Source organism: Euleptes europaea, chromosome 1, assembly GCF_029931775.1.
Source record: "Euleptes europaea isolate rEulEur1 chromosome 1, rEulEur1.hap1, whole genome shotgun sequence".
Lineage (NCBI taxonomy): Eukaryota > Metazoa > Chordata > Lepidosauria > Squamata > Sphaerodactylidae > Euleptes > Euleptes europaea.
Window position 1 is genome coordinate 163,476,362 of NC_079312.1, and position 12,187 is coordinate 163,488,548.

Here is a 12,187-nt window from a genome sequence, read left to right on the forward strand (position 1 = left end):
CTGTCCCATTACTCTGCTTGGTTAAGGCTTTTACGCTGCAAGCTACTGACAGCGTTGGCTTCAGTAAGCTTTTGCGTGCATTCTTTTCAAATGGCAGCCACTTCACAGCCCTAACTTTTGCACGCTCCTGAGCGTTTGGTGTGCCTTGGTCTGATGAGCATGGACCGGCCTGCCGGCATATGTTAAATCACCTCTGGAAACAGATTGCTCAGCCTGCTGTGTTTTGCATCTGTGACTATTTGCGTGGGGTTTTCTCTCGCTCTTTCTCTCCCCCACCTCCCCCAGGTTAAAATAATCAAGCAGAGAATCTCGCAGGGAAATAAACTATTTTGGAAAGTGTAGCTGGGAATTATGGAAGAAGGCAATTAGATGACAACATAAGCACGGCCCAATAAAATGGAAATGAAAACGGATGGGCTCGAAAGCCTCCCCACTCCTCTGGCGCTCCCCTCCCGTTAGGAAATGTTTTATGTCTTCCCCGGCATTTGAAAAACTCATCAGCGCCTCGCTATAATTCCTATGGTTTTTGTAATTGGATATTGGCTTTTGAGAAAGAGGGAGAGGGAATGTGGTGCACAGGCTGTTAACAGATAATTTTTCAACTTTATATATCCTTTCTGTGATCACAGTAATTAGCAGCTCGTGAGCTCCCCCAAACCCCCCCTGATATCTTCCTTCGCACAAGCTCCATTAAAACTGTTCTCTCTCTCTCAGGCTGCTGTATTTATTGCCTTTTCTCACTTTATTGTTGGGATGGTTTGCATCTGTTCTGTAGATTAGCTCCCGGGGTGCCACTACAATCATTTCCAGCTAAACAGATACTTAAAAAAAAAAACCCACGCGCGCTGCATTCTTTCTGTTGAGCCCAGCACTTTGCAAGTTCCCAAACAAAGAAACTTTGCCCTGAACAAAACAAGCTTTCCAGATCGTAAGAATCTAGGCCCCAATACAGCTTACCATTCTGGTGTGATATAGCAGCAGAGATCTGGGAGGAATGGGCTTGGGAAATATTTGTGACTTAAACCACAAAAGTACAGCTTTTAGATAAACGATTCCGAGTGAGGACAGACGAAGAACTTTAAAACCCCGTTCCGCAGAACAGCGCTGATTTCCTTCTGGTTCAATACCTCAAAAGTGCAATTTATTTATTTGTATTAGTGCATTACACACTAATGGTATGTGTGGTGTTGGAGGAGAGTGTTACGTGGGTTATAGATCAAACCAAGCCTGAACTGACCCTAGAAGCTAAAATGACTAAACTGAGTATTTTGGTCACATTTTGAGAAGGCAAGAGTCACTGGAATAGACAATCATGTTAGGAAAAGTTGAGGGCAGAAGGAAAAGAGGAAGACCCAACAAGAGATGGATGGGCTCAATAAAGGAAGCCACAGCCCTCAGTTTGCAAGATCTGAGCAAGGCTGAGGACATTTTGGAGGATTTTGATTCATAGGGTCACCATGAGTTGGAAGCGACTTGACGGCACTTAACACACACACATTACACACACACCCCAGAGCTTAATACAGTGGGATGTATCTCCCTCCATTTTATCCTAACAACCACCCTGTGAGGCAGGTTTGCCTGAGAGACAGAGAGATTTGCCCCAGATCACCCAGTCAGCTTTGAGGCCATGTGGGGTTTCCCCAGTCTTACCTCATGCTGGCTCCGTTTTCTCTAGTTTTTGATTCTCTTTTCAGTGCTTTCTGGTAACACTTGAAGCCACCTATAGTTGGCTAAAGTGCAAAGCAGATCACACTAGTTTGGTTTTACTTCAAACTGGGTAATCCTTTTTTGGGTGATTGAATTGCTCCTTTTTGTGTTTGCGTGTGTGTGTGTGTGTTGACCACAGAGAAAACAGCTAAGTGCAAAACAAAATGTTTCCTTGCAGGTGATCATAATACCCACCTCAGCCTTCACAGCGCTGGTGGTGATGGGTTGGCTGACGACGGCACCGTCCTGGAAGAAGGGGAGAACAGTCCAGATGCCCAGCCGCAGCAAGGCCGAAGGTTACGCAGGGAAGCATGCACTTGCCCGTACTGCAAAGACAACGAAGGAAGGTAAGGTGGAGTCAGCATAGCCTCCTGCACACTAGAAGTGTGCTGTGGTGGTGGTGGGGGGGGGAAACCCATAAGCAAGGAGGGGTCGAGTCAGCTCAGGGTTCTTGGGTAGCTTTTTTTATAGCCAGAACAGCAGCAAATCCATTCTTTCAGAAGCCCCAGTTTTCATAAGGGGGAGCTGTGGATCTGAGGTGTCTAGAATACAGTCTTGCAAAAATGGCTCCCCAAAAGTCTTGTGGATTGTAGGGTTTATTAGAGTTGAGATATTTCTGCTAAAGACTTTTTAGTCTCATCATCTACAGATTTCCAGGGATGCCTGGAGAGAAAATTACTAAAACTTCAGTCTGTGGTATAGCTTTGCATTGAGGGTGCAAAGCCAGAAGTTGACTGAGTATAGTCATGCCCACCCCCTACCCCCACCCCCAGCTCAGGAATGTTTCTGTTATGCTGTGTGGGTGGGATAGCCAGCAAACTTGGGTGACGTTGGGTGTCTTTTATAGCCTCACCCTTTTCTATAGGCAAAGCTTTGTAGAGATTCCATTATGTGTCAACACAGGGGCCACAGCCAGGCTGCGTGCCTTCCCCCTGGTTTGGCATATTAGAAAAAGACTCCTGCAACTCGTATGTAAAGGTGTCCATTTTCAAGAACTAGATGAAAGAAGAAGAGTTGGTTTTTATATGCCGACTTTCTCTACCACTTAAGGAAAAATCAAACCAACTTAGAAACACCTTCCTCTCCCCACAACAGACACCCTGTGAGGTAGGTGGGACTGAGAGAGCTGTGACTAGCCCAAGGTCACCCAGCTGGCTTCATGAGGAGTGGGGAAACAAATCCAGTTCACCAGATTAACCTCCGCCGCTCATGTGGAGGAGTGACGAATCAAACCCTGTTCTCCAGATCAGAGTCCACCGCTCCAAACCACCGCTCTTAACCACTACACCACGCTGGCTCTAGTTCTCCTAAAAGCTACTGAAGATGCTTGAGAATTCCCCCTCACTTTTTGCTCTAGACCTTTGGCCTCTTTACCCACTATTGTGCTCCTTTTTCACAAGACCTTTGGCCTCTACCCACTATGGTGTTTCTTTTTCACTGTCTCCGTTCTTCTCCAACAGTGTCTTTTGCAATCCCTGATCTGAAAATACCAGATTCCACAGTAAAATAATGCAGCTTCTGTGACAAAGCTGGTTGTAAATCAAATACATATGCATAATTCAATCTGCTGCAAAAATCTGGTTTCCTTGTTATGGAAGCTGCTTTATAGTTGGCAGCATATGTTTAAGTGAAGTTGTGTGGGAGCCAGTGGTTACCAGCAGCTAGGAGCTCTGTTATCCATTGGCTGTCCGAAGAGAGGCTCCTTTAATTTTTTTAGGCATATAATTTCACTTTTTGACTTAACCAGAGAGCTTTGAGGTGGCTTACAATTAATCAGATACCATTTTCTTAATTGCATAATTATTACCTAAAACAGCATTAAGAAGATTGGAGTGGAAATGGTTGAAATGGGGAGTTTCCCCTGTATGTCTCCCTAAGCTCTTGGAATAAGTTGTGCTACACATGTGCAAAGCAGAGACGGCCAAGGAAACGTCTGGCCACCAGCTTCAGAACCGGAATGATCCTCAAGTGGTCTAACGCTGGCTGCCTGATCACTTATGTAAATAAATAAATTTTATTTGTGGCTAGTATGCCAGGTAAAACAGAAACTGACCACACAGAGTAGATGTTTACAACCAAGGCCAACAAAATTAGGAATCACCCAATTTTACATTTCCACAGATGAAGGAAGTACATTAAGGCGACTTCATTGCTACTGCACAGTATTTTGCGACCTGGGTGGTGATTGGTGAGCTGTCTCCCAGCAGAAACCTTTTGGTCTATTCACCCTCATCACCACAGCCCATTTCCCTAATCAAAGGGTCAATAATATTGAAGTGGGCTGACTTGTAGAGGGGACATCTAAAAAATACTTGCTCGATGGTTTCCAGCTCCCCTGTGTTACACCGGCAAAGTCTCTCCACCCTGGGGATCTTCTTACATCTCCCTTCTAATATGGCAGTTGATAGGGCTGCACATCTGGCCAGTATATAGGCCCTCCTATGTGTGTTCCTTTCTAGGGAGTATAAATATGAAGCTGGTGCTAGAATATACTTCAAATGTTGAGGTGATCACTTATGTGGCTGTAGCTTCTTGTTTTAGAAAGGTCCCCGTGATGTAACAGGGCCCCCCAAAGTAAGTTGTACATTTTTTCCCAAAAGAGTTCTGGTTTCGAGCTCAAAGCTGGCAAATCAGGAAAATGCAGAGGCAACAGGGAAAGCAAGTTTCCCTTGAGGATATGTTGTAATCGCTGGAAACAGTTAGCATAATTTATTTCGAAGGCCTTGAGGGAATTTTCAGTTATAATAATAAAAAAGGGATTCTAGGGGAGATCAAGTCTGTTGGGGGGCAAGATGTGGTGCCGTTTGCTGAGATATTGCTGGGAAAGTAGGTCTAAGCTAAAGCATGAAGCACGAGCTGTTCAGCAGTGCCGTGTGCTGGTAATGGAAAACTGTCAGGAAAAAGAATCCCTCGACATTTATTGGGGGTTTCTTTAGGTGGAGCCTCCTGTTTTCCCACCTAATGATGAGTGGTTCACACAGGGGTGGGAATGCGTGTGCATGAGTCCTTTTCCATTTGTTTCGAAACCCTCTAGGAGGGAGTAGACTCCCTTGCCAGCACCTGGCTGCAGCCAGTGCTCACCCCTAGTAGGCAAAGGCAGCTGATTGCAGAGTAAGCCGGACATGACTGCCTTCAAAAAGCTATGCCTTGTGGTAGCCAACCCAGAAGGAGGTTCCTTTTCTATAAATGCTGGCCTCCCTAACCTCCATCGCTCACCCCTTATGCTATCCCATGGGGACTTGTTTACCTGCTCACCTGGTTGTAATCATATGGTGTACACAACACCAGCGTGGTGTAGTGGTTAAAAGCGGTGGACTCTAATCTGGTAACCAGGTTGGTTTCCCCACTCCTCCACATGAAGCCAACTGGGTGAACTTGGGCTAGTACCAGCTCTGATAGAGCTCTCTCAGCCTCACCTATCTTACAAGGTACCTGTTGTGGGGTGGGGAAGGGAAGGTGATTGTAAGCTGGTTTGATTCTCCCTTAAGTGGTAAAGAAAGTGAGCATATAAAAACCAACTCTTCTTCACCTTATTATTATTATTTACTGATTTTATTATGAAGTATATTGTGTAAGCCGCTCTGAGCCTGGCTTTGGCTGGGGAGGGTGGGCCAGAAATTTAATTAAATAAGATGTCTGTATGATGGTGGTGCCTCCTCCTTGCCACGAGGGAAGAGGGATCAGCGAGCCAGCCTTGTCTCCTGTTCCATTCTGATTTTGTGTGTTCTGCTTTTTTGCAGGAGTTCTGGGGATCCAGGCAAAAAGAAACAGCATATCTGTCACATGCCAGGCTGTGGGAAAGTGTATGGGAAGACCTCTCACTTGCGAGCCCACCTTCGGTGGCATACCGGGGAGCGGCCCTTCGTGTGCAGCTGGGTGTACTGCGGCAAGCGCTTCACACGCAGCGATGAGTTGCAGCGACACAAGCGGACACACACAGGTAACTGGAAGGAGCCGTTGGGGCTTGGGCTGGAAGCAGTACCTAGTGACGTGAAGGGGAGCCTGTCCCTATAGAGCCCCTTTGTACACAGCATTTCTTTTAAAGGTAGTCCCCTGTGCAAGCACCAGGTCATTCCTGACCCATGGGGTGATGTCACATCCCAGCGTTTACTAGGCAGACTATGTTTTTTACGGGGTGGTTTGCCATTGCCTTCCCCAGTCATCTACGCTTTACCCTCAGCAAGCTGGGTACTCATTTTACCAACCTCGGAAGGATGGAAGGCTGAGTCAACCTTGACCTGGCTACCTGAAACTGACTTCCGTCAGGATTGAACTCTGGTCAGGAGCAGAGCTTTTGACTACAGTACTGCAGCTTTCCACTCTGCGCCACGGGCTCTTAATTTCTTTTACCCTTGTCCAGTCATTCGCTGGGGGTAAACCAGCTCCTTTCAGGCCCACGCTTGGTGCTTTTTCTGCCGTATAAATCATCCTCCAGAAGAGCCGCTTTCGTTAGAGGAAGGCTCCTTAAGCTGGAAGAAGGCTTCCAGCTTTGCTTAGTGAAGTGATAGGATAATGGTCCACCCTGCTATCTGTCATGACCACATTGAATATAAGTAAGGTTCATGTGTGTCCACGGCTGCTTGAGGTATGCAGCAGTGGCATTCCTTCCTGGGTAGAGTACCAATTCAGACTGCTTGTGTATGTAGGTATTCACGCCTGCACAAATTGTGTGTCTGATTGCTATTCCCTGCTCGTAGAAAACAAGCATGTGGGAGAGAAGGGTTTTACCCGAGGCTTCTCCCATTCCTGCTAGATTTTTGCATGCAGGAGTGAGTGAGTTTAAAAAAAATTATGGAGATGACATGGGGCAGCGCAACAGCTGCATATATGTGGGGATGAAGGTGATTAGATTTGTTCTGGGGTTAAAAACTCCCCAGAAATTAACCTAAAAAGCATGGAGCTGCAACCTTGACTGATTCAGAATTGTTTACAAAAAGGTGGGGACCACTATGGGGGAGGGTTATCCAAGGCTAAGTAGCTTTTGAAGTTGCAGTACTTGGAGTACACTCCCAGCTCTGCTGCATACCTTTTTGTCAAGGCTGATCTCATTTAATGAAGGAGGGGGCAGGAAGAAGAGAGGGTATCCCAGAGGTCCTTAATGATGCATTTCTTGGTTTGTACTCTGGAAGCAACGGCTGTACAGTCCTTGCTAAGTGGGTGAACGGACCTCCTCTTTCTGATGGGGGTCAGAGGCATCCTGAGAAGGGGTGGAAAATGCCCCACTGCACATAACGTTCTCAGAAATGTGGGATTGGAGGAGGAATACGTCCCTAGAAGCTGCTATTCCTGCTTTGTCCCAGTTGCATTTAATGATAATAGAAGAGTAGCTGTTAATAAACTGGAGCAACTGGGAGGACATTGAGTTTGTCGTGCTCAGAGTTCTTGTTCAGAAAACAAAAGCTTGTTTTTGAGCTGCTTCTTCACATTTCTTTTTTAAAAAAGTTGCCTTTCCAGTATTTGCACAGAGTGGCATGTAAAGATAAAAAACAGAGAGCAGAAAAGCTTATTTCATAGAATGGAACAGGCCAGCTGCTGAGACTTTACTATCAAGCAAGCTTGAGTGGCAGTGGGAAGGTGATTAAAATGCACTTAAAAAATAATTATTATAGCCAGCCAAAGGCGAATACAGCCAAAGGAGAAGAGTCTGAGGAAGACTGTGCTATCCAGCGGTGGACACAACAGGCAGGGTGACATCCTGTGCATGTTGTGTTGTTTATGGGTGGCACCCTAAGCTGATATTTTTCAAAAGCAGCGCAGCTTAGAACCATTTTATGGTAGACCACCATGAAGAATGTGGATAACTGTATCCAGACTTAATTTACCTCTAATGGGAAGGGGTGGGATAATTCCTACAAATTCCCTTTTCCTGCTGCCGCCCCCCTCCCAATTTGCGTCTCATGCTGTTCCCGAGAATGCCCTGCCCCCCAGGAAAAGCGTTTTGGGGACATCAGTGGGCTGCGGGGAGGGAGGGAGGCAAGAACACTCTGTTCCACTCACAGATGCCTTGCGTAAGCAGGAAGTTTTGTTTGGATTCAACCCATGGGTGGCCAAACCCTAGCTTCTTATGAGCTAGCGCTTCTTAGATCTCTGGCCATGGAGTGCAGAGTGAGCCTGTGCAAAATTCTTGCTGATTTTCCTCCGTTCAGGAGAGAAGAAGTTTGCCTGCCCGGAATGTCCCAAACGCTTCATGAGGAGCGACCACCTCTCCAAGCACATCAAGACCCACCAAAACAAGAAGGCAGGCCCGCCCAACAGTGTGTCCATGGACGTCTCCATGGACCCGGGCGCTTCCATGGAGGGTGCTGGGGCGACGCCGTCCACCCTCATTGCGACCAACATGGTGGCCATGGAGGCGATCTGCCCCGAAGGCATCGCGCGCCTGGCCAGCAGCGGCATCAACGTCATGCAGGTGGCGGACCTCCAGTCCATCAACATCAGCGGCAACGGGTTCTGAGGCAGAGCCGGCCGCACCGTGGAGGCGTCGCGCAAACGTGGGATTCTCAAGGTAGCGAAGGGTCCAAGAGATCAGGTCTTCTCACTGCGCGGGCGGTGGAAGCCCAGGGGACTCAGCTGCTCTGCCAGCCCTCCAAAATCCCAGTTTGGTGTCCCAGGAATGCTACATGCAGAATAAGGCCCGCTGCCGTTGGGGGTGGCCCTCAGATGCCTGATGTTATTTACCTGGGGGAAATGGGGATGGGCCAGAGCTCTTTGACTCCTTTGTATTGTTCTCTCCCCCCCCCCTTTATAAAAGTCTCTTCACCCTCCCTAAGTACCCCAGATGCCATCATGCCTTGGTTCTAAATGTATATGATCACTGAAATACTTTTTAGCAGAAAGAAATTCTATATTATTATTATTATTATTGTAATTATATAAAACTATAAAATATGTTCTTTTTTCTTTTTTCCTTTTTTTCTTCTTCTTTTTTTTTTTTTTTGAGAGGTTAAAATTGCTGTGACCAAAGTCTTTGGTCATTGTTCGAATGCCTTAACTTTGAACTATTGAGCTGTTAGGCGGGCGCTCAGGCTTATGTTGAGATGCTATATTGCAATTTACATTGTAACTATATAAAATATATAAATTTAGCTTTTTTTGTATGCTTGGCTTTTAGATTTGAGTTTTTCTTAATTGTTTGGGCAAATTCCCCCACTTCAGTCATTTTTTTTTAAAAAAAAACCTTCCTTTGTTTTTTTTAACCTTAATTTTTCTCTATTTGGAGAGAAGCTTATCCATGAAATCCACTGTATGTCTGTTCTTGTACGTTCACACCAGCCATTTTTCTGAGAGGTAGGGTCCATGACCCATAATATGATCTGACTTTTATAGGGAAGTGAGGTGATGGGGAAGAAGTCATGGAGGGAGATAAGCAGTTGAAAGAATTAATGTTTAAAAGAGCTTGTTCATGCAGTTCCTTTTTTAGGCAATCCAGATGGGTTTAGCATCACAGTTGCATTTGGTCACCAGTGAGGGGGAGGGAGTCCTTTTCAGTTTCTTTTAGCCACACCCACTAAACTGCAACGGAAATAAGACCCAATGAACTTGGTGCCCACCCAAGTAGCAGTGTGCCAGGTACGTTTTGTGGGCTGTTACCTTTTCATTTGAAAAAGGGAGGCGTTCCTGTGGGTTTTTGATTGCCCAGCTAAGGAACTTTGTACTGTGGAACAAGTGGAAGCTTTGCGGCCTGGGTTGCAGTTTGGGGGGGGGGGGCTGTCCAGTAGTGAACGCTCCAGTCATATAATAAGGGGACATGCTCTGAGGGATTTTTAAAGATCAAGATGCTGCATTGCTTTGAAGCACCGTAAGCACTTCCCCCACTCTGCCCAGCCACACTGGCCGGTGTTGTTCACTGACACTGTGAGGTCAGTCAGTTTACACACACACACCCTTCTCCTCCCGAGTCACCGTTCCGTCTTGTGAACCTGTTCAACATCTTAATCCCTTGCAGCCGTCTTGTTCTCTTATTGATTATGCACGTCAATCCAGGCCTGTAGGGAAGACTTAGCAGGTGGGATTGTGTTGCTGACAGCCACCGCGAACAGCAGACACCTGTAAGGCCCGATGCTGATGTGGAGCGGAAGAAGCGGAGGCTGGTTGGAAGAGGCTTGCTTTCCAAGCCCACCTGTTCAGGAACAAGAGCTTTATGACCTCCTCTTCCGAACAGTCCTCTTGACGGTTTTGGCATTTGCCCAAAGCCGTAATGATTGGTGTTCTGGGGCGGTTCTATGACAGCTCTGTCCAATGCCGTAGTAGGAGGCCATATTACATCTTCACTCTCTTCCTCCCGTTTCTCTCCCAGCTATTAAAAAAGTCAAACCAAAGCAGCTACTCTCCAGATAGACTCTTCCCTGGAAAAAAGAGTCACGCAGCTTCCAACGAACACTGAGCAAACAGCTGATCGTGAATTGCGAGGCAATGCCAGTTAAGAAATTTCACAAGGCTCCATCCTTTTACTACGGGCATTATGGGCAGTTGGCCCTTTCGTGCAGCTGCCCTTCTTTTCCTTAGAACGTTCAAGAGAGGATCACAAGTTGTGACCAGGTTTAATAGCCGGCCGTTTACTTTTGCTTGTGGGCGCTGCTCCCGTAGGCTGCGCCTTCATCGCGCTCCTCAACAAGAAGGTTGGCATCTCCCCCTTCCCCCCAGCATGGCCTGGCACCCCCATCTCCCCATCTCACCAACATCATCCTACCTTCACCTGCCAGCTCCCGCTCATTGGGTCGCTACTCTCCTGGACAACACGAGGAAATATATACCATGTGTCAGAACAGCCAGGTGGAACCCTTCCCTTCGCTGTGTGTTCTGCCCCTGGCTCCCTTTCGGATCTTTATGCCAACTGCAGCCTTTTAGCAGGACTGGGCCAGATAAGAGTTTTTGTGGGGCAAGCAAGGAAGGGACTGGCGCTGCCATCGGGAGGTGGCCAAAATAAAAGCAAACGTCGCCCGTGACTGTGTTTGGGCGTCTCTGGTGCTCGCTGAGCCAGGCGGTGAGTTGAGCTGGCGTTACCTCCCGTTTCAGATTTTGTAAGGAAACTCAGCAGCTATGAGGGAAGATGGGAACCTTTTCTAGGACCAAGGTATGAGATGGCCTAGCGGCACTCTACTTGGCTCTCATCCTTTAAATTCAAAAAGGGGGAGAAACCCTAGGAGACTGCCGCAGAAGAAATAACTGTGTCTGTTGAAGAGTTCTGCAGCAGAGGTGGAAGATTGCGTAAATAGCCAGAGTAGCCAATGCAAAGGGGCACAGAGAAACGGGGCCTAGCTGCTGTGTTGCTTCGCTCCATTGTACGAGCCTTATTAAAGGCTCTTCATACAAGCATTGACAAGGGGATGCTAGCATCCCAATGCCTTTTCTTTTCCCCTGCCCTTTGACCCAGACATTATGTGTATGGAAGGTGTTCACTAATATGCCAAGTCCCTCAAAGAAGCCCGGGTATCAAAACGTGGTAAGCAGGTGCCCGGAACTTCCTGCAGTTGGATTTTTTTAAGACCCCAGATGGTACCTCTAAATGGTAACATCCTTATCGAAAGTAAATAACGCCGGTTGCTCTAGACGCACTGTCTGCATTTCAGATCAGACACAGAAAAGCCGTTGAAACTTTCATGAGCTTGTCTTCTAAGTAGCACAAGTCCAACTTCCCCCTCTCCCCTCTCCCACTACAGCCCCACCTCCAGACCAGTATAGAGAGCAGAGTGGGAGGGTTGGCAGAAATCCCCCCCTCACCACCAACTGGAAAACTGGGCCACTGGCAGAACTCTTTATTGACAGCAGAAACTCAAGTTCCGACCCACAGTGGCGAATGTTATGCACTTAGGCAAGTTGTATGTTTTTTTAGTCTTTTAAGATGGGGAGAGGATACTGTTTGTTGAAATGCTTCTGGTATTTATATGCTAGACCACATCTGGTATTCGGTGAATTGCCTTGATATCAGATAACCTTATTGGTGCGCAACCCTAAGGGAAAGGCTTGTCCAAGGTTGGCTGCAAAGTTCCCTCTCTGAACCCAGGGTGGCTTCAAAAACAAGAGGGGTGTTCTCAAGTCAAATCTTGGGGAGCCCTCGTAAACCAGAGTTCCAGAGAAGCAGGGATTTCAGAAGCTCAACTGTCCATCTCACAATCTTAATCAGCTTTTACAGTGTTGTATTTCAGGATGCCATCAAGGACAAGGTAACAGTTTTTGTTACCGAACGTAACTAACTGAAGCGTTCTTCGGGATGCCAAAGGGTGGGAGGGAGTAGGGTTTTTTCTGCATGAATTTAAGTACCAAATGGCAAGCAATTATATAAAACTGAAAAGCACCCAGGCTTCATCTTCGCTCTCCCATTTTGCTTCCCGTTGCTTTCAAATTTATTGGGACTGAAATGTCTTGCAGATGTCCCTCTTTTTATTCATTTGCTGTTTGAACACCCTTTGCCAGGAGCCGTTTGTCACATCCTAGGAGGCCCGTGAAAAGTGTTGATTTCCAATTAATGTTTTCATTT

The 12,187-nt window shown here is 46.9% G+C and overlaps 1 protein-coding gene across 1 annotated transcript in view; it reads left to right on the forward strand.

Annotated features, from left to right (window-relative positions):
• Positions 1 to 8,167, forward strand: part of SP1 (Sp1 transcription factor) — a 32,552-nt gene extending 24,385 nt beyond the window's left edge. The window contains exons 4-6 of the mRNA XM_056860563.1: positions 1,889 to 2,057; positions 5,451 to 5,650; positions 7,857 to 8,167. Coding sequence (XP_056716541.1) covers positions 1,889 to 2,057; positions 5,451 to 5,650; positions 7,857 to 8,164 — 677 coding nt within the window. The 3' untranslated portion in view covers positions 8,165 to 8,167. The remainder of the gene's footprint in view (positions 1 to 1,888; positions 2,058 to 5,450; positions 5,651 to 7,856) is intronic.
• The last annotated feature ends 4,020 nt before the right edge of the window (positions 8,168 to 12,187 follow it).